Raw genomic sequence first — 23,512 nt, 5'->3', positions numbered from 1 at the left:
AGACAATATCTTTCTTAGTTACAAACAAAAGAATGACCTTTTACCCTTTTTCTTCAAAGCCTGCACAGAAATAATAGCAGTCTGATGAAATATGCTTTGTCAGGACCAGACATGGGGTATCTTCTCTTTTTCCCCAACAGACACATGAAATGAGACATAATTTAACACCAAAAGCCTTTTTCTCTGAAGTACATTCTAGATAAATCAAAATTTATACAACAGCACTTTCATAGGACTACTAAGAAAATTTAATAATAGACTGTGTGCACTATACAAATGGACAATTTTGGGAGGCAAAAATGACAGACATGAAAAACTTCTCCCTAACGAAGCAACCCTTTAAAATTAGGTAACACTATTTATATAGAAATGTGGCCACAGAACCAAGGCATCTTTAGAGAGGATTCAAAGCAGACCTCACAAAGCACATGAATACTGGGGGCTGCTAATCTGGAATGAATTGATAGCCAATTAGAGAGACTAGCAGTCATAGTCTGATACATTAATTTATTGCAGCAATAAAGATATTTTTTCAACAGGCAGACTCTTTAACACAAACAAATTTGAAATAACAGTTTTCCAAACATAGTGAATGAATGAGCCATTCCTGATTTGTCAGCAAACCCAAAATCCTCCAGTGACAAGCCAAAATAAATGAATTCTATTAAATCTGAAAAATATTTTCTGGAAAAAAACCCACAACCTCCTAACAGTGATCATAGACTTTTTATTTTTCTTTTTTAATAAAAAATTCACATCTTTATGCATCCCTTCTCCACTTTAGTACTGTAATTATAAACAAAACACAAAAGTCAGCTGAACATTGCCAACACAGATACTGAAGACTTATGGTAAAAGCATGTGAAAATGACAAAAAAGTCTTACAATGAACAGCCAGAAGAAAAAAAAAAAAAGTTTGAATGCACATCTGGTAAGCTTTTGTAAGAATGCAGTTGATACACAAAGACAGATTACTACAGAGATCTTACAGCTTTATTGTGGCTTCTGCATAGGATTTTTACTTACTTGCACAACTCTAAATTTAGTCTCAACAGAAGACTAAAATGAAGGTAGTATTAACTCTCAAGCTGTTACATACCAAGAAGTTTTTCCAATTTTGGTAAATGCTTTTAGGTTAACATTAGAAAGATAAAATTATTTCCAAGTTTGTAACACTGTGACATGCCAAACTTTTCACTCAGCAGTTTTGTGCTTGCAGCTTCACATCTCATTTGTATTAATAATGGAAACCATCATCTTGCCTGGAAGAATCCTGCTTGAACCCAAGCTGCTCTGGGGAGAGGGTATGCAGTTTATTGGTCTCCTTGTTTTCAAGGTGATACCTAAAGTACTTTCCCATGTTATTTACTATGAGAGAATTGCATTGTAACTATTCAGGCACAGAAAATACCCAGATCAAATGCAGTATTAGTACAAATACCTATCATGTGGAAACAGTGAATTCCCCAACTTTGGAATTTAGATGCATTTAGATGCATGTCAGAGTCAACTTTGGAATTTATAGATGCATGTTTAGATGTCAGTGTTTTGGCTAAAAGCTGCAAAAACTTCCTTGACAATCAGGAATCATTTTGAAGGTAAGAAAGTTTATTCACTCACTGTTTTAGAAACTTATGATAGTTCAAAAGAGCAGAACCCATACCCACCTCTGTTCAGAGTTCACTACTGTGAAAGCAATCTATAGACCAACACAGGACTGGACAAAGGCGGTAGTTCTGGAGATTCCATGGTCCTTTCTTGGCAAAACATAGTAAGTAACTTGACTTTACAGTCAAGTAGTATATAATGATGATAATTCCATCACATCATAACCCAGTTTATTTCTCTCCACGTTAAAATCACCAGAAGGTTCAGTAGGGACACTGACTCCTACAAACATATCAAGAGCCTTTGCACTGGAAAAAGGCCTCTGCAAGTGCTCTTTCCTTCACTAGTTTCCCTCAAATTTATCAGAAACTCTAGAGGGTGGGATAGCTGCATCAGAATTTTGTGTATCTGGCAATGGAACAATGTCAGTCCAGAATCCAGACAGAGCACCCTTTCCACCTCTGTCTTCTTAGGTTGACTGACTATGCACAAGCAGGGACCAACCTGTCCCTCCCTGCTTGTTCCTAATAAAGAGCACCAGCCAGGTTTGTGCTAACATTTGCAGCTCTATTCTGAGCGGGAGTCAGAGCAACTCCCAAGAGTAAATGCAGCAGAACTAGATACAGATGGTGAGACTACCATGCCATTATATTTCCCTAGAAGGGGCAAATAAAAAGGAAAAGTATGTCTTAGAAGCACACAAGAAAAATAAATACTATGGTTTTCAAAAGAGCAATTCAAGTATACTCATTCACAAGCTTTTCCTGGAGAAAGCCCTGAGAAGTGACTAAAGATGGCCCTTTAGCAAGACAGCTATTTCATTGTCCAAGTTTATCAGCTTTGAAAAAGGAGTGTAGACATGATTTTAATTCAACAGCCAACTTCCAATACACAGCTTTGGTCTCTTTTAAGCGCAATAATATATATGATTTGCATCACATCACATACAAGCAGTGAAGAGGCACCCAACCATGTGAAGGCATACAATGGCTGCACACTTTTACCCCAGGGAAAAAGTAAGGTAAGAACTACAGAACAAGCTTTTGAAAATACTGGTAGACCTTACCACTGTTCAGTTTGACAGCTACTCTTTCCATAGTTTGACTTCAGGCCAATAGTTTTTACAAGCCAGATGATAACTAGGTTTACACGCTTCACAATTTAAACGAAAAATAGCTTCTGGTGATAGCAGTTTATTGCTTTTGAATTGCTATTAGAATTACTTTTAACCATAGAACAACCAACCTCTTCATTTCTGAGGACTTCAAAAATACATGCTTTACAAAACACATGTGCACAGTGTGTTATCACAGGAAGAGTCAGTGATTCCAAGCAAACTGTGCATTCTTCATCTGAACCAGACCTCAGAACCAACTTAATTTTACTCACTAATGTCTCACACAATTCTTTAGGAGTTTTATCATTTGCAAATACAGAAACATACTTAAACCCAGAGATTTCCATGCAGGAAACATTCTGATCTCTCATACTTCAAAACAGTTCCATTGATCAAAATGCAATCAGAACACTTGAAACACAGTGAGGATATAGGCTACAGTGCATAAAAACGCAAGCTGTCCCATACTACAGAAAATTCTGGCCTAACATTTCAAAATATATTAAGAGTAATCCTACTTGGAAAAGCGGTACTTAGAACTTAAAGTATGTGCAGTGATAAGTATGTATGCAACACAATGCCTAAGAGGAATAAGCAATTTTCCTGTGGCAGCTGTTCAAGTAGCAATTATACTATGGACGTGACATTATTTATCGTTAAGATTGCTTTAAATTTTAAGTAAAGAAATTCAAGCCATACTTGGTTAATAATTAAGCTCTAAATAATTATTGAACAATTTTCAAATATTTTTTCCATCCTGTATTCTTTAGGAAAATAAACAACAACCTTCTAAAAAAGGTTCTGACCATATCTCATTGGTCTTCCGGATCCTGAAAATCAACAAGTGTGTCCTCCTTGTTGTCTTACAAAAACTGCAAATAACACATAATATTCAAAGAGGCAAAGATGTTATATTTTGACCTATTTCTTTGGAATACCCTAGTACTCTTATATTTCAAGAGCAAGAAATCTTTTTATTTGGCACTTCATTTGATATCCTTACTAATATTTCATTCTGAGCATATAAGCAAAAAGGCACCTGTCTCCTCCCTCTTCCCTGGTTGGTTTAAGGAGTTAATGACACAATCTCCAGAAGTGTCAAAGTGAATCTGCCTAGTCAAAAGCAGGGAATGGAAAGTGTGCTCACTACTCATAGAATGGCACTGTAATTACAGTACCACCTCAGTTTTGTATTTCTATCAAATAAATCTCCCTTGGGAAAGCAGATCTGTATGCTTTTACTATCAGGACAGACCACAGGAAGTAGTACTTGTCTATCACCACACCAGTACGGACCAAGCTGACACATGAAAACAACACAGCACTGTGATACCGCCCCACCTTTCCTGCAGGCCTCGGCCGCGAACCCCGGCACCCCGCGGCCCTTTCCCGCCTGAAGAGAACGGGCCGCGCGCGCCCCGCCCCGGGCCGCTCAAGCCCCGCCCCCGGATGCGGCCCTGCCTCGTGGCAGTCTTCGCTCTCGGCGGCAGAAGAGCACCCTCGGCCAATCAGAGGCCTTCCCTCGCGCCCCGTCCGCGCGGGTACTGGCCAATGGGGAGCCAGCACCTGAGGCGAGGGGTTCGAGGCGGTTAACGGTCGGCAGTTGGTGCTGGTCGGTCGCGGCGGCGGACGTATTGTGGCGCAGTCGGAGTTCGTCACCTTAACGAGGCACCATGGTGGGAGACGGGATCCTTGCGGCTGTGGGGGGAGAAAGGGCGTTTGGGAGACGGGATCCTTCTGGCTGCGGGGGGAGAAAGGGCGTTTGGGACCGCTTCTGTTGCGGCACTTCAGGGGAGTTCATGACTGCACGTGCTGCGGCGGGACTCGCAAGCAGTCTCTACTTGAAGTCCCCGTGGTAATTCTAAGGCAGAAGGGTTGGGGAGAAGGTGAGAAATTAGTATGAAACCTTATTAACTTTAGGGGAGGCGAGGCATAGAAACCGACCGATAGCTAGCAAGACGAGATACGTGCAAAGGAGCTCTGTTCGGAGCAGGTACCTCCCGCGCGAAAAGGCGAGGGACGAACTGAAAGCTCTGTCCAGGCGGCGGGGAGATAGCGGGACAGGGCATGGTGCCGCCGGCCGGATCTATATGCCAGTTTTGTGCCGCCCTGGCGCGTGAAGCCGTAGAGGGCACGGCGCGTGCTCGAGGGACGGCGGCGGTGAGGGCCGGGCCGGACGGCGCGCGCCGTGAGCCGCTCCCTGGGCATAGCCAATCAGAGGAGGGGGTGTGGTCGTCGGATGTCAGGGGCGGGCCGAGCGGCGCGTGCCGTGGGCCAGTCGCTGGGGCTAGCCAATCAGGGGAGGGGGAGTGGCCGGCGGCGGTGAGGGGTCCGGTGGGCGCCGCGAGTCTCGTAGCGGATCTGCGGGACTGGAGCGGAGGCTGGAATTTGATGAAGCTACCAAAGAAACGGGAAAGAGCACCCAGACACCTTGCTTTTTCTTTTCCGCCTCTGCTTTTTTCCATCTCAGGTGTAAGGCAGTTGAAGTATTGGGAGATTAAACATACATGGCACAGTTGCTTAGAATCAAAGGAGCTAGCTTAAAGGGGGCAGATTATATTTGATTGGGACTCTTAAGACGATTTCACGTAGGAATATGTGTGAAAAAAAGATGTACTAATTGCTAAGACCTAGATACTGGTATGCTTATTATAAAGGAAAATGTACTGAATGGTCCTGTGCAGGAAAGATTCTTGCAACAGGTACCCAGTATGTGGTGTGGTAACGAGTCAAGGAGATTGGGAGGATATTATATAAAGAGGTCTTCCAAAAACTAAAAGAAGAGTAAAAAGAGACTAGGCTGAATATTAAAGTTGGAATATATCTGCATTTTATATATATATATCCCATTGTAAGGGATAATGAATTTGTATTCACCCATGCTTTCATAGGGACTATGTTGTCTTTAGGATCTTCCAATATTCACAAAGTCAGTGCAGGTCAGCAACAGTGAGTAGTGCCTTGCCAGCAGCCAACAACTTGTTCTCTTAAATTGTGACTTAAGGGCAGCCAGGGAATATTCAGCAGAGAAAGATCATGGAAGGTACAACCCACGGGCAAGTAGCTCCGTGTCTCATTATCATTCTCTTTTTACTTTGCAGCGTGAATGCATATCCATCCACGTTGGCCAGGCTGGTGTTCAGATTGGCAATGCATGTTGGGAATTGTATTGTCTTGAACATGGGATCCAGCCTGATGGTCAAGTGCCTAGTGATAATACTATGGGACGTGGAGATGATTCATTTAACACTTTCTTCAGTGAGACAGGAGCTGGTAAACATGTTCCGAGAGCAGTGTTTGTAGACCTAGAACCAACCGTAGTTGGTATGTACCCAACATTAAAGATCTTAAGTGAAAAAGTGAGGATCCTTTATGGATTCCCTACTGTCTTTTTTTTTGTTTGTTTAGAACACTATAGATTTTAAAATGTGTGTCTGGATGCTGTTTTGACATTTGTGGTTATTGTTATTGGAAAGAAATTAAATAATCATCTACCAGTAACAATATCTGGTGAACTTTTTTTTTATCTGGATCATCTTTCCAGACTGCTGCACTGCATACAGAGTTTTGCTTGAGTGCTATCCAGTATTGTGTCTGTACCTGTAATGTAGTTTTCTGAGTGATCTCTGTGTTCCTTGAGTACAAATACTGCTTTGTGTATGCCTGATGTTTACCCTGAAACAAAGGGGCAAAAGTTGAGCCAATTTCTTAGGCTAGTCAGACACGCTGTGTGTAGTCAGAAATGCTGTCTACACTCTTTTGACACGTGTGCTTTGTGTGTAGTCACTAGGCAGCACACACAGAACTGAACAGATCAAATTTATGATGTGGTATTTTGGGTTTTTTTGTAGATGAAGTACGTACAGGCACGTATAGGCAGTTATTCCATCCTGAGCAACTCATTACTGGGAAAGAAGATGCAGCCAATAATTATGCCAGAGGCCATTATACCATTGGAAAAGAGATTGTTGATTTAGTGCTAGACCGCATTCGCAAACTGGTAAGGATTCATGCTGCAAATTAGTATTTAAAGTAATTGATACAGTTCTAGAGAAAGCTATATTGATGGTTTGCTGGTTTTTTGTTAACAATTTTGTGCATAGTTAATTTTTCAAAACAAAATAAACCTTTTATTGCCTGGTGTGCCCCATCCGCCTTTAAAATAAAAACTCAATCAGTTAAACCAGAACCTTTCAAGAACACTGTTTTTTAAATAATAACAATGTAAAACCAGCAAACTTATGACAGAAATGCTTTTGAATGATTATTTTAATATTGATTTCTCCAAAACCATCAATAACTTTTTTTCTCCCATTTTTTTCCACCTCGTTATAGGCTGACCTCTGCACAGGGCTGCAAGGCTTCCTTATCTTTCATAGTTTTGGTGGAGGCACTGGTTCAGGGTTTGCATCACTGCTCATGGAAAGGCTATCTGTTGACTATGGCAAGAAATCTAAACTGGAGTTTGCAATTTATCCAGCACCACAAGTTTCCACTGCTGTAGTGGAACCCTACAACTCAATTCTAACTACCCACACAACATTAGAGCATTCAGACTGTGCCTTTATGGTAGATAATGAAGCCATTTATGATATATGTCGTCGTAACCTGGACATTGGCCGTCCTACTTACACCAATTTAAACCGATTAATTGGGCAGATTGTTTCATCCATCACAGCTTCACTACGTTTTGATGGAGCCCTCAATGTAGATCTGACAGAATTTCAAACTAACCTGGTTCCATACCCACGAATCCATTTCCCCTTGGTAACATATGCCCCTATCATCTCCGCTGAAAAAGCGTATCATGAGCAGTTATCTGTGGCTGAAATTACCCATGCTTGCTTTGAACCAGCCAACCAGATGGTCAAATGTGACCCTCGCCATGGCAAGTACATGGCCTGCTGCATGTTATACAGAGGCGATGTTGTGCCCAAAGATGTCAATGCAGCCATTGCCACTATCAAGACTAAACGTACCATTCAGTTTGTGGACTGGTGTCCAACTGGATTCAAGGTATGTAGCCTATTAAGTACACGATAACTAAGTGATTAAGAATTGTGTAGTCTTCAGAGATGTCAGTTGTGCTACAATGTTGTAATGTATTTATTTACTTGTAATGTATATATTTACTTGTAATCATGGTGATTTTTGTTAACAGAAATGAGTCTTTAAGCCTTGGCATTTCTAAAGAAAGTTCTCATTTGTTTTCTTGAAGGTGGGCATTAACTACCAGCCTCCAACTGTGGTGCCAGGTGCTGATCTTGCCAAGGTGCAGCGGGCTGTGTGTATGCTGAGTAACACAACTGCTATTGCAGAAGCATGGGCTCGGCTCGACCACAAATTTGATCTCATGTATACTAAGCGTGCCTTTGTGCATTGGTATGTTGGGGAGGGGATGGAGGAAGGAGAATTTTCTGAAGCCCGGGAAGACCTGGCTGCCCTTGAAAAGGATTATGAAGAAGTTGGCCTAGACTCAGTAGAAGCAGAGGCTGAAGAAGGAGACGAATATTGAGAAAACTAAAGCCTGGAAAAATCTGTTCACCAAAACAAAAAAAAAATCGCAGAACCCTGTTTGTTTTCAAATGTGCTTCCAAATAAAGTTCCAAAGATTATACTGCTGCTTTTTTTTCTTCTTCACTATTAATGTGCATATTCATGAAGGAAGGACAATTTGAGATTGCAGGTTTTGGTAGTGGATCTTACCTGCTTTAAAAGTACATAGTAATTTTTAGCTTCCTAGATTAGCATAGTAAAAAAAAAAATCTCATATTCTTTACTAGTATGGTGACATGAATAGAGCTTTAGAGACATATGGAAGCAGCTCTATCATAGGACATTTGGCTGCAAAAAGTGCTGACCCAGCCGGTTACGGCATGGTGCTAACAACACCAAGGTTGTGGTTTCAGTCCTCGTGTAGACCATTTAGCTAAGAGTGATCCTTGTGGAAATATTCTGTGAAATAACTAGGCTTTTGTTTGGGGAGGGGTTTGTTGGCTATTAAGAAAGAATTGGTGTATTTACGAAAAAAGCCTGCTTTTGACGCTGGGAGACTGGAAGAACCCAGGTTTCAGTAGCCTAATGCATTAGGTACGCTCCTGCTGGCAGTAGCAGCTCCAAGCCGTGCCCAAGTGAAAGCTGCTCTGCACACAAACCATCGACCAAACACCCATCAGCAAGGTCTTCCATTCATGAGCCACCGTTCCCAGTCCTCCGTCTCACGCTCCTCATGGATCACTCAGTTTCTCTTTCCACTCGACAGCTCCACCAGTGTAAGGCGCTGCTCTGCCATGACGGAGGATTCCCGGGGGTGCTCACCCAGCAGCTGAGTCACGCCAAGGCCATACGGAACCTCGTACGAGAGTACCTGTGCCGAGGCAGCCACACCGCCGCCCGAGCCCGCCCCGCACAGCGCCGCGCGGAGGCGGGTGGGTGCGCCCACCGCGGAAGTGCTGGGCGCCGCCCCGGCAGGCTGCGGGTGCCCTCTCCGCTGCCGCGCCGGAACTTTTCGGCACCATGGTGCAGCTTTACAATCTTCACCCGTTCGGGTCGCAGCGAGTAGTGCCTTGCAAGCAAGAACCGGCGCACTTCTGCTGCGGCCAAGACGTGCTGTTCGTGGCCAGCACGGCGGCCAGCTGCAGGGTGGACGTGTTCACCGTGCGCGAACAGGGCCGCTGCGAGGCCCTGGGCTCCTTCGCCACACTGGGTCCGGTGCTGCGCATGGCGCACAGCTCGGCAGGTCAGTCCCGGCCATCGCTGGGTCCGTGAGTGCTCGGCCAGGGAGACCGGCACGCATGAGGTCTGAGTGCGTGGAGCGGCCCTGGGGCTCCGCCGGGTGGGGATGGAGGGCCAGCGGGGCCGGGGGCTGCGGGAGGCGGGCGGCGAACATAGCCGCTCGGGCTCTGCCGCGGAAATAGTGCCTGGCCCTCCCACCCGCGTCTCCCTCAGGCTCTTTCTCAGGGTACTTCCGAGACGGAGGTGGGGCGCACCTGCTGGAGCGGGCTGGCCTGCGGGCCGGGCAGGGAAGCGCAGGCCGGTCCCAGCGCCGGCAGCGCTCGGGCCTGCAGGGAGGGTGGGATCCGCACCTCCCTTCATCGTCTGCCTCCGCCTCGGTTGCGGTCTGTGCACCTGCCCCTGCTTGCTTTTTTCTTTTTTTTTTTTCTTTTTTTTTTCTTTTTTTTTTTTTGCCGGGGGGGAATACTTGATTTTTTTTTGGCGGGGGGGTTGTTTATTTGTTTTGTTGTTGTTGTTGTTTGTTTCGGGTTTTTTTCTTGTATTTTGTTTTTAGAGCACGGAGTGGGGTGGTCGTTCCAGCCCATTCCACAACTTTTCATGAATCTATTGGTCCATTGCTTTCCATGGTCTGTAGAGAACAAAATATTTCCTCATTAGTGGATATCAGAAGGCGGGGAGGTGGGGGGAACCTTGTGTGCAATCACAACTTACACAGAGGATTCACACAGGAGTTACTCTGAACCTACATCTGTAAGTCTTTGCTTTTAGTAATGTGTGAAGTGTGTGCCCCCTAGCAAAGAAACCTGCGCTTTGTATTCAGTTAGAGGAAAACTGGTGAAAACTGTTTCTGGAATTTTTTGTAAGAGTTGAGACTTGAAGATGTTTTTTGTAGCATACTACAGCAGATAACGAGCTCAGAAACTGTAATCTATTTTTAAATGATTATCAGTATGACTGCTTTCTTTTAAGGAGACTATCTAGTGACAATTGAAGAAAAAAGCAGAGCAACTTTCCTAAGAGCATATATGAACTGGAGATGCATGTCTGCAGGGAGTTCTCGTGTGTGTGTCCGGATGGTTGGTCACAAGATGGAAGAGTCATACAGTGAAGCCTTAAAAGAACAAATGTCAGTTGTTGAAATGCCACTTTCAGATCCTCCACTGTGCATTTCATGTTGTCCTGTGAATGGAGATCTACTTGTGGGCTGCAAGAATAAACTTGTCATATTCTGTTTGAAATACCGTGTCATAAACCAGAATTTGACTGTGTTAGATTTTGAACGCTCCTTAATTTTGCACATTGATAACCTCATTCCTGCTGAAGTTGCATTTTGTGCCAGACATATAGCCATAACAACAGAGCTGGATGTTCTAATCCTGAAACTGGAACTGGTCCAGCAAAGTGCAGACAGGACAGAGCAGTATGCTCAGGGAGTCAGTGCACCGGAGAAGGCTGTGGATGGAGGTAGGTGCTGAAATAAATTTTTAAATTTTTTTAATCTCCAAGAATCTGCTAATTCATTCCCGTTGTTCTGAAATTGTCTCAAACAAGGTCTTTGCCCTTCAGAAAATATTTCCAGATTGTCCTATCACTGACTATCAGCTGAATATTCTAGAGCATGAAAAGTTGTAGCAACCTGTAGTTGGAGGTAACATTTCAGACAAATATGCTATTATTCTCCACCTTTAGAAGATAGTACAGCCTCTGCAGATGCAGAATTAGGTCCCTGTTTTAGGATGCCACAATGGGCCAAGTTAAAGTAGTAATAGTTCAGTGCGCTGTGTTCAGAAAAATTATTCTATCAGTGTCACTGCCTAAGTAACTGGCTTACACAATGAAGAATGTTTCTGTTGTGATATCTGTATACTTTTTTAACTGTTAGGATCAGAACCTGCCATAATCAAGCAAATTCTCCTTTTTCAGTCCCTTATCTTATTCAGGAGCTTGTCTTAGAATTATAGAAATCCCAGAAACAGAGGTACTCAGGAAGTCTCATTCCTGTATATTGCAGGATATTGATCCATATGTAATCAACTATCAATTCCCACTTTTCCAAACATATATGTATCCGATCAACACCAACAAACCTTAGGAAGGTCCTTTCTTTATAATTGGAGAAACTTAAAAGGAGGGTCATTTAGAAATGGAAACTGTACCTAGAAAACATTTATAGGTAAATAAGACTTTTCAGATAGGGACAATATAAATGCAATGTTCTTCACTGAGTGAAGATGGGTCTTTTCTCAGATAATGGTGTCCTTCCTCCCCCTGTTGTTTTTTTTAATTACTAAAAACCACATAGAAAAGTTCTAGTTACTTTCTGAGTGTTACTAGGATTTGCTTTCCAGGACTTAAGTGAGCAAAAGATAACACAGCTTCCTGTGATAGCTGCATTTGCCTTCTCAAAATCTCTTCAGCCAAAAGTGAGCATTTTTTGATGACCAGTCATTTGTGGCACCAGTTGCCGTTGACTCACCTTCTAGTGAGCAGTTTACCTGTTAGGGTTTTTTTCCCCAGAAATCTTGACTCTTAAGTATTCAGACTGTTAAGGCTTAAATAGGAATTGTTCCCATCTTCTAGTATGGCTGTTTTCAGAATCTTGTGGTTTGAGGAAGCCAATGCTAGCAGGGTAGCTGTAATTGGAGTATTTAATCAATATTGTCATACTATTTTCTTACTGCTGTGGTTGGAGTGGTTTGAACAATTAAGATAGCATTTTCATTGCTCAGGTGTGAAAGATGAAAGTCCTTCAACACATCCTTTACAGCTTGAATTAGATGAGTTCATCATATGTCAGAAGCCAGTGGAACTGCTTGGGGAAGAAAGTAAGCTATGTGAGATACCTGTCACACTGGAATCTACAGAGTTACCTACAGAAGACACAAAGCACTTCCAAGTGCAGTATCTGCTTTTCAGGTATTACAGATATATTTTCCCTTTTATGGGTTAATTTACTACAAAAAAGCAAACTGCATTGTGTGTTTTGTCTTTTTGAAAGGAAACCCCTGATGTTTTGACTTCTGGGGTTTTTGTAAGGTTTGGTGTTTCTTTTGAACTGAGGAAATCATGGGATACCAAGGAGAGTCCATTTTTTAGTATGGAATATTTCAGTCAGAAGGGATCTGCAGCAATCATCTAGTGCAATTGCCTGACCACTTCAGGGGGGAGCCACTCTTAAAGTATATTGTTTATATTGTTAAGGGCACAGTCCAAACGCCTCTTAAACGGTGACAGGTCTAAGGCATCAACCATCTCTCTAGGAAGCCTGTCCAGTGTTTCACCATTCTTGGTAAGAAAATGGTTCCTCACATCAAGTGTAACCCTCCCCTGGCACACCTTTGAGCCTTTCCCAGGATCCCATGGAGAACAGTTTTCCACCTGTGTCTCCAGGTCCCCTCCTCAGGAAGCTGATTTAGTCTTCCTTTTTCACCAAAATTTCTGTCAAAAGCTAAGGAAGAATTGATGCCAGGGTCCAACAGTGAATTCCAAAGCAAAGCAGGGAAAAGGATGACACATAGTAGGAAAAAAATAGTGTTGGACATGGCATGGTCTTCCATATAGCTCAGTGGACTAAAAAGAAAGATGAAAAAAAAAGATTAAATTGAGGTCAAAATCAGTTGTGGGATTTCTTCAGTGATGTCAAACTTTGACATGCATCTTGCAGACAACCAAAGAGAGAGGATTTAGGTTGCAGGAACTCTATTAATAGAGTTCCATCTAACTGTACCATGTGCTTCTTTGCATTGCTATTAATGGCATTGGTAGTAGGAGTGTGCATTGTTGTTGAGTGTTAAAACATGAGCTTTCCTTCTTTTATCCAGTGCTGTTTACTTGTCCAAAGTATATAATCATAATTTTTCACTGCAGTCCCATGATTTTTTGGACTGTTTTCCTAGACGTTTTGCACCTGGCCAGTCACCTTTTGGGTTTTGTGAAGAGACGAAGTTGCACTCTGTTCAACTGCTTCCTGTATACCAGACAGGTAAATGGATATGCATGAATACACCATGGACTGTATCACAGGAGGCTTGCGAAAGGAAAGAGCTTCATTGTGTATCCTCTTTCATACACTGTCTATGATTTGTTTTTAAATTGAGATCTTTTCTCCCTTTTCAATGATTTAAACTGAGCTTCTGTTAACAAAAAAATATTTTAATTCCCCCAAGTTCTACATAAAACTTGAACTAAAATACCAATTCAACGCGCTGTGTGACTAAATCAGCTTTTATTGGTTCTTTACCAATAAATTTTGTGTTGCAAACCAGTTACTCTTTACATTGCATTAATAAAATTCTCCTTTGTATTTACTACAAGATACTACACTGCACTCAGCCAGCTGAGGAAATCAGAGTAGTAAACATTAATAATCACTAAGATACTGGTTACCTTTCTGAAGGGCCTTAATTAAAATTGGAAGGGATGAATGCAGATTTTAGGGGTTCACTAGCTCAAGCCCCAAAAGATCCATGGAAGAACTTAATGCTGTATGTTAGCATTCAGATTTTGTAGAATCATAGAATGTCCTGAGTTGGAAGGGACTCACAAGGATCATCGAATCCAACTCCTGGGCCTGTGCAGGAGAACCCTAAGAATCCCACCAAGTGCCTGAGAACATTTTCCAAATGCTCCTTGAGCCTCTGGCAGGCTTGGGCCGTGACCACTGCCCTGGGGAGCCTGCTTCAGTGCCTGACAACCTTCTGGGAGAAGAGCCTTTTCCTAATGGCCAACCTAAACCCCCCCGACATAGCTTCATTCCCTCAGGAACTGCATGTAGAATGCTCTTAGATCTCTCCTCCGTCTCCTCCAGGCTGAACAAACCAAGTGTCAGCCACTCCTCCTATGGCCTCCCTTCCAGACTCTTCACCGTCCTTTTAGCCCTCCCTTAGTCTCTTGTCTAATAGGTTTATATCCTTCTTGTATTATAGTGCCCCAAACTGCCCCCCTGGACTGAAGCTAATGCTGCCCCAGTGCAGGGCAGAGCAGGACAATCCCATCCCTGCCCCCCCAGCAATGCTGTGCCTGATGCATCCCAGGATACGGTTGGCACTTGACTTTTACTAACTCCTCACTCAGTTTGAGATGGTTTACTGTCTGCTAAGTAGCAATGCCTCATTTAACTTGCAGCTGACTGAAAAGAATAAGCTACTTGCCATTTAACTCCAGCTGTCTTATGCTCTTGTGTGATTTACAGGCTTTGTTAAGAGGGTCTCTAGAATATGATCGCAGCTGTTACCTGCTAAAGTGGCATCCTATAAATTCTGTGATTTCCAGCCTTTTGTTCCCTTAAGTAATACCTACTTTTTTGTAAGCTGCAGCTCTGGATGAGCATTCATTCCAACTCAAAAGCAATTGTCTAAGATCAAGCTTTCAGTCCATGGATGCTTAGTTCTGGTGAATTTAGGACTCTCTAATGCTGTTACATCTACAGAATTTCTTCTCTAGGTGCTACATTCATATTTTTGTGAAAATGCTTCCAAATGAGGTTACATGCCGTACAATTTTTTGACATATGCACTGAGCTTCATTCTTAAAAAACTTCTTAAAAAACTTCTTAAAAAACTTCTTAAAAAACTTCTTAAAAAACTTCTTTTTACTAGCTACTAAGAAAACTAGTCTGCCACTTGGGCAGGTTTGATTCTGTCCTTTAGGCATCAGGCTTGGAATGGAATTGCTGGGTTTTTATTTATGAAGCACATAAAATGCCTTTCTTATTGTTATCTTTAGGAATTCCTGCAACAGCCTATGAGGAAACTGAGAGCAAGAGAAAACTTCTGAGTCTCTTCTGCTTTTTCTCTTTACCTCATGTTGGATATCTCTACTCTCTTGGGAAATTAGTAGAACTAATTTCTACCTACCAATATTCAGAAAAGTCAGAGCAGGCAGTCCTCACTCCACAGTTCCTACACGTCATTACAAGGTACTATGCTTATGGTTTTACTGATAGTATTACTATGTTTCTCTGTGCTGCTGTCCTTTCAAAATTTTTTTCCCCTCTGATGCGTCCTTCGTAGCCTCCTGGAAATCTCTGGGCAGGCTCATGTATTCAACATACCCTCCTGCTTGGGCTTTTAAGCCCATTTCTTCAAAGGAAAAAGAGCTGATTAACTGTAGTCTTGGCTACATGACTTTTGCAAATCTTAATTTCTTTTCTTCATTGTTGTGTTTTCCTCTTTTCCTCTAGTCAGAACCTGCAGTGCTTCACAGTGCGATGCAGTGCAGCAGCAGCTCGTAGTGAGGATCCATATATTGACACGACTGTGAAGGTACACCTCTCATTACCTCACTAATAGAATGGGAGTAGTGGTATGGCACTTAGTTGACCTAAGGTTTAAAATCCTGTTCGTTTCTGGTGGCTGAACCAATAAAATAACATCCAAAATGAATGGCATGTTGTATTTTGGTGGTCTACAGATGTCTCAAAATCTGTTGTTGCCGTGCAAAATTTTAGACCATTATAGAATGTTTTCAAAAACATGAAAAGCAATAAAATCACGTATTTTTAAAACTAAATTCCATGCTTTTCTGTATAAAATTGAACAAAGGGTGCAGAGTTTTCTTTTATTGTATGATGTTTCTCTCTCTTAGGTGTCCTTGAAAAAACAGTTTTTCTAAGAGGCATGTAGGCAATCAAACAAGTCTGCTACCAGATACTTAGGGCATGTTTTTTAGAAGGAGGGCTTTTGATCCTTGGAGGTCTTAACTTTTCCCCTTCCTTAAATTGCTTATCAGTAAAAATCTATTGAATGTAAAAATTGTGATATACATGAATAAAAGTAGTAGGAAAGATAGACGGAGGTATATTCTAAGGTAGCATTTAAGGATTTCTTCTGAGCATGTAGATAGCAGATATAAAGAAACCATAGGACATTAAAAGTTTTATAAACTTTTCAAGAGCCAAACATGTATTCTCTGCTCTGGATAGGTAATACCAGCACGTGACACAATCTCTCCTGTCCATTCTCTAGTCTCAGCTTTCTACATTTTTACTGTGCGTTATATTGACATCCATCATAGCTCCTCCAGTCAGTCAACAGGCTGCCTCCTGTGTCTGTAGGAGTTTTGGAGAGGTGTGAAGGCTGCAGTCCTACACAGATTTACATGCTGCAGCTTGCCATCCACAGTGTGTCCACCCACTCTGGCATGGATCCATCCATGGGCTACAGTCCCTTCAGGGACATCCCTGTGCTGGTGTGAGTCCTTCATGGGCCAGTTCCCTCATGGGTATCCCTGCCCCAGTGTGGAGTTTGAAGTGTTATGGCGGTTATTTTTATTATTTGCCATTACTATTTTTCCTGCTGTTTTTTTAAACCAGGTTTAGAGCTGCCTCATTCTGGGTCTCACGAGCCCAGGGCAGTCTGGAGCCTCCAGACCACCACTGTAGGCCTCCACCTCTTACAAGAAATTGAGGTTTCTTCAAAAAGCAGGTTACTCATGTAACACTGTGTTGTTTTGTTTCACTGTATATGTTAATTTGTAAGTGTACTATTTTATCTTTTTAAAGCTGTAAATTTAGAATATTTCTGTGCAAATGAGGCTGCATTTTTCAATTTTAAGTCCAGTATAGATGATAGCATATGTTTTACGTGAAAAGTGCATATAGAACAAATTGGGAAAATAATACTGGCTATGTAAGGTAACAATAGGCAAACAAATATAATACTTCTATCTGTACTTGCTTTTTATAAGCAACTCAAATCAAGACTTTTATAATCAGCGGCCAAAATCAAACTAATCAGGATAAAGTTTTCTGTGTTAGGCATCTATTTCAGGTTCAATTATTTTGAGAAACATAGCTGAAACTGTGCAGTTGCTTTGAAGAGTGAAATTTTTTTTTTTTTCCACTCATTAAATAATTCTTGTCAGGCCTTTATGAGTATTTGAGTATTTTTATTCTTGCTTATATGATGCACTCAAAGTTAGGAAAGCCAGTGGATGCTTTTAATGTCAGATCATTGTACAAAGGTTACTTTTTTTTTTTTCTGATTTATTTAAAAACTCAATGTGCATACCAAGTGGAATTACAAAACAGTCACTTTCCTTTATAGGCTTGTCCACCTGTCACACTGGATGTCTGTACATTAAGAATGCAACTTTTTATAGGACCAAGAGCTATCTGTCATTTCAAAAACCATATAATTCTTTTGACTAAGGCAGACACAGAAGATATTACTGAAAGAAGAAAGCCTACAAGAAGGATGCTGTAAGGATTTGTGTCTTTTAGGGAGCTGGTACTTACAGCTCTGTGTACAGTGTTGAACTTGTGGATATTGCAATTTAAGAGAGGCTCTTCTGTTGAAAAACTCTTGAGAAATAGTTACCTTCTAAGTGACTGAGAAGAGCAATCAAGCTTTTATTTTTTTCAATTCTGTTGTATTTACTGACATAGAAGAAATGAGCATAAAGTCACAAATGCCTGAAATCAACAAAATGTTAAAATAGCATTAGTAAGAATTTATCATGAGAATTTACAAAGTATTTATCTTGAGAAAAAATGTAGAGTACCAAAAATATGTAGTGCCATAGCTACAGGTCACAAAATATGTCACAGCACAAAATTAAATGTCTTATCTTGGCCTAAGGGTTCTTGCCAAGAAAGTTGTGAACATCACTGTAGTTATCAATGACAAAAGTTGGTCAGACTTTGCCCCAAGTTACAGTTGTAGCATGTGTGTAGCCAGAGGTATATCTGACTTTTTACAAATTTCCAAGGAAACTGCTATTCCCTTTCCATTTTTGAAGGCTTTTCATAAAACAGCTAAGGAGCTATTCTAAGCAGTTATTCAGAAAACACATTTTTAAAGTTGGTTTAAGGTAATTAACGAGAGTGGGACAGCTTTAGTTGATTGAGGAGTTAGTTGACCCATATTTCATAAAGTCTAGAGCAGACATTATTCAGAAGAAGATAAGGAGAAGCCTGTCAGGAAAAATGACTATTCCAAATACTTTAGTTTTCTTGTATAAAGCACATTTTCTGCTAGTTGCATTGTTTCAAATATTCAAATATTCTATCAAATTGACATTTGAAGAAGATACACTTTTTGCCTTCTGTAAAAAATGTAATGGACAAATACTAAGCTACGTAGCACAGTCATTTGAAAATAGGATGTAAAAACCTTCTCGTCTGTACAGTTCAAATAAAATTTAAAAACAGAACAAAAAGAGTCTGTTTTCTTACAGTTTTTTTAACCTTAGGGCTTTATAGACCAAGCCAAAGTTTTAGAATAAAAGTATTCTGATACCTCTTTATGCCATGTGTTGGCAAACACTTTGATAGAGCTGCAGGGGCAACCATGCACTACTAAGTCCTTACAGGAGATTAAACAGCTAATTTAAATTACTTAACTGTTCAAGGTGTGGTTGGATAAGGCTCTGGGTAGTCTGACCTGTTCAGTGGGTGGCATCCCATGCATGTGATGGGAGGGTTAGAACTAGATGATCTTTAAGGTCCAAGCCAAGCCATTTGATGATTCTATGATTCCTGATACTCCCTGGTGTTAAGCACAGGAGAAGAGGTAGTGGACAGTTCTGATGATGACTCTTATGTGTGAACATGCCTATCCCTGTTCTGTTACTAGCCAGTATGACTTAAATTCACAGCTTAACTCTCCAGCACTTACTGGTCTGCAGACATACCTATTTATGCATTTGAATTACAAAATGAGTGGGGGTTTTTTGGTTGCATGGCGTTTATTTCAACACTGACAACTCAACTTTTTTCTCTAGTTCCAGAAAGGCTGACTGCATCAAATCCAGAACAAATTCTGAGTCAGAGCCGGGTTGGAATTTATATATTATAAACACTGTTTCAACAATTCAGCTTTACAGAGAAATGGTATTGCTCAACTCCTGCTTTTGTTATTTGCTAACTGAAAATAAGTACTGCTAGTTAATCTCTGATGCATGTCATTGCTGAATATGGTGTAATATATTTCTTGTGAATAGCCCATAGTCCTATTTCAGACAGATGCTGTCCTCATTAAAATTGTTCCTGTATATTCTTACTTTTGTCAGCAGCCTAAGTATATGCTGTGTCTGTTCTAGGTAGAATATAGTAGAACTTACGAAAATGTTAAAACTGAGAGCTGCATCCATCTTTTAAGTGAGGCTCACTTACTGGTCAGAGCAGCTATAATGGACCCTCATTTCCTTAAATCAGATGAGAAGGAAGATCTTCTAAGAGCATTCAGAGAAAGTTGTGCCTTCTTAGGAGACTGCTACAGCAGGTATGTTTTAGATGTCAAAGTGGCATAGGCATGTGTTTCCAGTGGTGTAACCTTAAAATGAAAATCCACAATTCTTTGCTATTTTACATTAAGATCGCATATGTCATACAGACCTTTCTGTTTTACAAAACCAGCTTAATCTAGTCTTCTCTTCTGGTTGTCTTTATTGTCATTAAACAGAATTATTCAGAATTATATTGAATTCAACAGAATTATGTTGAATATGAACAATATGTGCAGATAACTGATGTGCCTGTGACTTTGTTTGATGTACTTTTAGTTCTTACAAAGAGTGATGGCAAAAGCATTGCCCTTAGTTGTTTTGTTATTTTTTTCCTTCCTCTCTATTTCCTTCAGGTTTGACACAAAGGATTACCACCTTGCTTTGCCATACTACAGAATGTCAGGTTTATCCATGACTGAAGTTTTAAAGAGACTAGTTTCAGAAGGTGATGAAATACAGACATACGAGAGAGGATTTATATTTTACTTAACTCATTCTCTTAATGAAGACTCAAATGAAGAATTAAGTAAGGTAGAAATAAGTTGGTTTATTTGTACTCTGCTAATGCAATTCTGATTTTAAGAATTGTGTATCAAATATCAATCACCTTCCCTTTGAAAATGATGAGCTGCTTTTCTAGTTTTACAGTTATTCTTTTTCACATTATTTTTATTTTCCCACTGTTGTTGAATAGCAAGCAGTACCTGTGATGCTTTGGACTGCATTCAAGCAATGCCTTACATGTTTGGCTATCATGATGCATGTTGCTATGATCTGGTTCCCACTTGCACAGAGATACTTCTGTTTTAGGAAAGCCCTGCCTCAAATTTCTGTCATCTTCCATTTCTGTAACAAAACAACCTGTTTCTTTGATCATTGCTAAATTGTACCAATTGCTAAAAACAATTCATTTTGGTGGTAGATATTCTCCTAGCATGCCAGAATATGAGTTGAATCACTACCAGTTAGAAATCCTTTACTTTTACCAGTAGGGAGGAGAGAGGCAGGAAAGGTGCTGTGATTTGATAGCTAAGCTGAACTTGTCTGTTTTTAAAAAAAACAAACAAACCTGTCGCAAAAAACAAAACAACAGAACTGCAGTACTTTCAAATGCCATAGAAAAATGAACATCTGAAAAGGTCTGAACTGTCAAATGGCTTTTATTTCAATAGGAATCAGGAAATAAAGTTCTCCAGATACTCTATCTTGCGGACCCTGTGCAGCTTCCTGATATCCTTTGCAGTCCCAGCATGAGAAACATATGTCCTTTGACAGCTGTGAAGTATCTTCAGAAAATAGAAAAGATGATGCCATCAGTGGTCCTGACACTTACTAAGGCTTTCTTTGCTCTGAAAATGGGAGACCTGGCAATGTATGAACATGAAATGCACTCCTATAAGGAGGTAAAGTATGCCAAGAGCATGAGCTGTTCATGCTTTACAAAGTCCAGGGCAATAGTTTGACTTGTAGTTGCATTTTACAGTAAAAGAAGCTTCCAGTCACTCCTCTTTCTCCTGATAGGCTGTGTAGACTCCACTGAATGTCTGCAGTAACAGTAGAATGGAGGGCTGACATACACTGGGAGTGTACAGTTTGCCCTACAGGTAGGGTAGTCTTGTCTTGGCGAAAACTTACAAAATAAGCAAGTTTTGAAGCTCTTTATTATGATCAATTAAATGTTGTTTTACTGGGATGTAACCAACTCTGCCAGTGCTCTTCAGCTGCATGGGAGGATTGTATAGAAGCATTTCTACACCTCTCCACCTGAAATTAATATGCGATATGCCCATCAAAACACCTGTATACAAACAGCCATTATAAAATTTTTCTTGAACAGAGTATATGTTCATTGTGCTTACAAACTGAAGTTTCTGTATACAGTTTCACATCTTATGTGGAATCAAAGCACTTAACTCTTATTAAGACCAGATCAGAACCTACTTCAGAGCTATGAAAGTAAGAATTCCTCATCACTGGGGGCAGAAATGTTAGTGGAGCTGTCTCTGCCACAGATACTCACATTGTGTGAGACCAGTCTGTAAATTACTTCTTGTTGAGTTTGATCAAGACTGTGGAATATTAAAAGGTAGTAGAGGCTTTTTCTTATAGTGGAATATTGGGAGTCTAAACACTTTTGAAATAAATGGATAGCTGTTTCAAAGTTAGATATCATGCTTTGGTGGAAAAAGTCCTGCAGAGTTTTTAAAGTTAGCTGGTTTTGAGTTGCAGGGTCGGAACCGTGGGGAGCTGTTTCAAAAATTATATTCAGCACCACCTGCTTTTGCAGCACGATCAAGTGAAATTGCCATGTTGTGAGCGCACACACTGCATGGATGTTATTTTGAGAATAAGGTGGCTTAGGCTTGAGTCTTTTTGGTTGGATTTTCTTTCTTTCTAATCTGATCTGTTAAATATGTTCTATTGCTCTTCACCTTTAAAAAAGCATTTTATTTCAAAGTAGGAAAAAACACTTTCAGAAAGCTAATCTTAATATTTCTTCTAGGTCTGCCTTATATGTCTTGTTTAATTTAATTTACTTAGGCATTATTTTGCCACTGCCTTTAAAATGGGAATAATATGTTATATTCACCTTCATAAGCACTCACATAACTCAAAATAGCTTCTTGTTACACAAAGTGAAGCACATTTTGATCATTGTTTCAGCGGTATTTTCAAAATAAAAATCACACTTCTGCGAAGTAGACTCTTGAAAAGTCAGCCAGTGATTTTTCAAACCACCCTGTATATCAAATATCTTCGATTACTTAGTGAAATCCATTTTATGTGCTCACTAACTCCATCTTTCAACTGAATATTACTTTCAGTGTTCAGGTACAAGGCCTGTTTTTCAGGAGTCGCTGCTCCAGAATGTAGTTTGGATCTCTGTCTCTGGAGAGCTACTCTGAATTGCAGAAAGGATTTGCTTTCTTCCCTGACTGCTTCCATCTAAATTTCACTGCCAGAGGAAATACTGAGTTTACTGAGTAGAATAATCTATATATTGAATTCTTTACCTGATTTGTATCTATTGATGTTTGTAGACAACACTGGCTTGCGGCTTCATTGGGCAACCACGGCTCCTGCAGCAGCGTAAGGAAGGAATTGTTACACCAACTGAGTTTGCTGTTCACCTGAAGGAGATGCAGCCTGGTTTGCTGGTGGCTGCCACTGTGGCTTTACATGAGAACAGTAAAATTGAACTAGAAGAAGCAGATACCTTTTTCAAGGTTGACCTGTGATCATGTGTTTGCTTCTATTTTTTTCATGGTGACATTGTTGTGGGAAAGAGAAGCAGCCTCAGCTGCTCCTTCACTCACATTTCAGCATTTCTTCAGAAAGAGCGAGATGACAGGTGGAGATATTCTAGTCATGATAGATGGTTACAGAGTCAGAAACCGTACCTTATGGAATGAAATACTGGTTAAGTAAAGCAAAAAAAGAAAGCAAGAAACCAACCCATTAAGTTCTTTGCTTTTACCCTGTCATTTGAATGGAAAATACCCTCATCTCAGAACCCTTTCGGTGGCTTCCTAGTAATTGAGCTTTCTAAGGCCATGGAAATGTTACAGAATTTAGATAAATTAATTCCATATTCTTCTTTTAAAGAAATCTTCAGAATTAAAACATACCTCTAAAGAATCCAACTTAAATATGTAACAGATATGTAATGTTCTGATGATCTGTATAAAACAGTGAAAGAAAAGTATGTGTCTGCAGTTTATAAGAAATACTAATAGCTTTTCTAGTGTCCCTGAAGTTTTCTTTCTCTCAACTGGGACTAGACAAATGTGAATAGCAACACTTGGGTTAAAAGATGTGTTCTTC

General features: G+C 40.6%; 2 protein-coding genes across 7 annotated transcripts in view; both read left to right on the top strand.

Moving 5' to 3' along the window:
• The first annotated feature begins 5,060 nt into the window (after positions 1-5,060).
• Positions 5,061-8,340, top strand: LOC129124483 (tubulin alpha-3 chain-like). Its single transcript, XM_077183605.1, has 5 exons — positions 5,061-5,195; positions 5,827-6,049; positions 6,577-6,725; positions 7,061-7,741; positions 7,944-8,340. Exons 2-5 carry the CDS (start codon positions 5,947-5,949, stop codon positions 8,238-8,240), a joined length of 1,230 nt encoding a protein of 409 aa, XP_077039720.1. The 5' UTR covers positions 5,061-5,195; positions 5,827-5,946; the 3' UTR covers positions 8,241-8,340.
• A 681-nt stretch (positions 8,341-9,021) lies between these two features.
• The window catches only part of HPS3 (HPS3 biogenesis of lysosomal organelles complex 2 subunit 1), a 26,416-nt gene continuing 11,925 nt past the window's right edge, over positions 9,022-23,512 (top strand). For 4 of the 6 annotated variants that reach the window (XR_013183560.1, XR_013183559.1, XM_054638858.2 and 1 more), the window contains exons 1-12: positions 9,023-9,464; positions 10,430-10,924; positions 12,190-12,376; positions 13,357-13,442; positions 15,185-15,377; positions 15,642-15,723; positions 17,506-17,660; positions 19,184-19,292; positions 19,502-19,683; positions 20,041-20,218; positions 20,860-21,090; positions 22,729-22,914. Coding sequence is in view for 4 of the 6 variants with exons in the window: in XM_054638858.2 (XP_054494833.1) it covers positions 9,242-9,464; positions 10,430-10,924; positions 12,190-12,376; positions 13,357-13,442; positions 15,185-15,377; positions 15,642-15,723; positions 17,506-17,660; positions 19,184-19,292; positions 19,502-19,683; positions 20,041-20,218; positions 20,860-21,090; positions 22,729-22,914 (2,307 nt within the window). In the remaining 2 variants the exon portion in view is untranslated. Of the gene's footprint in view, positions 9,465-9,950; positions 10,211-10,429; positions 10,925-12,189; positions 12,377-13,356; positions 13,443-15,184; positions 15,378-15,641; positions 15,724-17,505; positions 17,661-19,183; positions 19,293-19,501; positions 19,684-20,040; positions 20,219-20,859; positions 21,091-22,728; positions 22,915-23,512 lie in introns of those variants that run through there. The other 2 variants (XM_054638857.2, XM_077183604.1) reach the window with 2 other exon arrangements.

The sequence above is a fragment of the Agelaius phoeniceus genome, chromosome 10 (assembly GCF_051311805.1).
Source record: "Agelaius phoeniceus isolate bAgePho1 chromosome 10, bAgePho1.hap1, whole genome shotgun sequence".
NCBI classification, from domain to species: domain Eukaryota; kingdom Metazoa; phylum Chordata; class Aves; order Passeriformes; family Icteridae; genus Agelaius; species Agelaius phoeniceus.
This window is presented reverse-complemented; position numbering and strand designations above follow the sequence as displayed.

Coding starts and splice junctions, on each gene's coding strand:
- LOC129124483 (XM_077183605.1), top strand. CDS start 5,947: ATGGGACGTGGAGATGATTCATTTAACACTTTCTTCAGTGAGACAGGA. Junction 6,050..6,576: donor CCTAGAACCAACCGTAGTTG/GTATGTACCCAA, acceptor GTTTTTTTGTAG/ATGAAGTACGTACAGGCACG. Junction 7,742..7,943: donor GGTGTCCAACTGGATTCAAG/GTATGTAGCCTA, acceptor GTTTTCTTGAAG/GTGGGCATTAACTACCAGCC.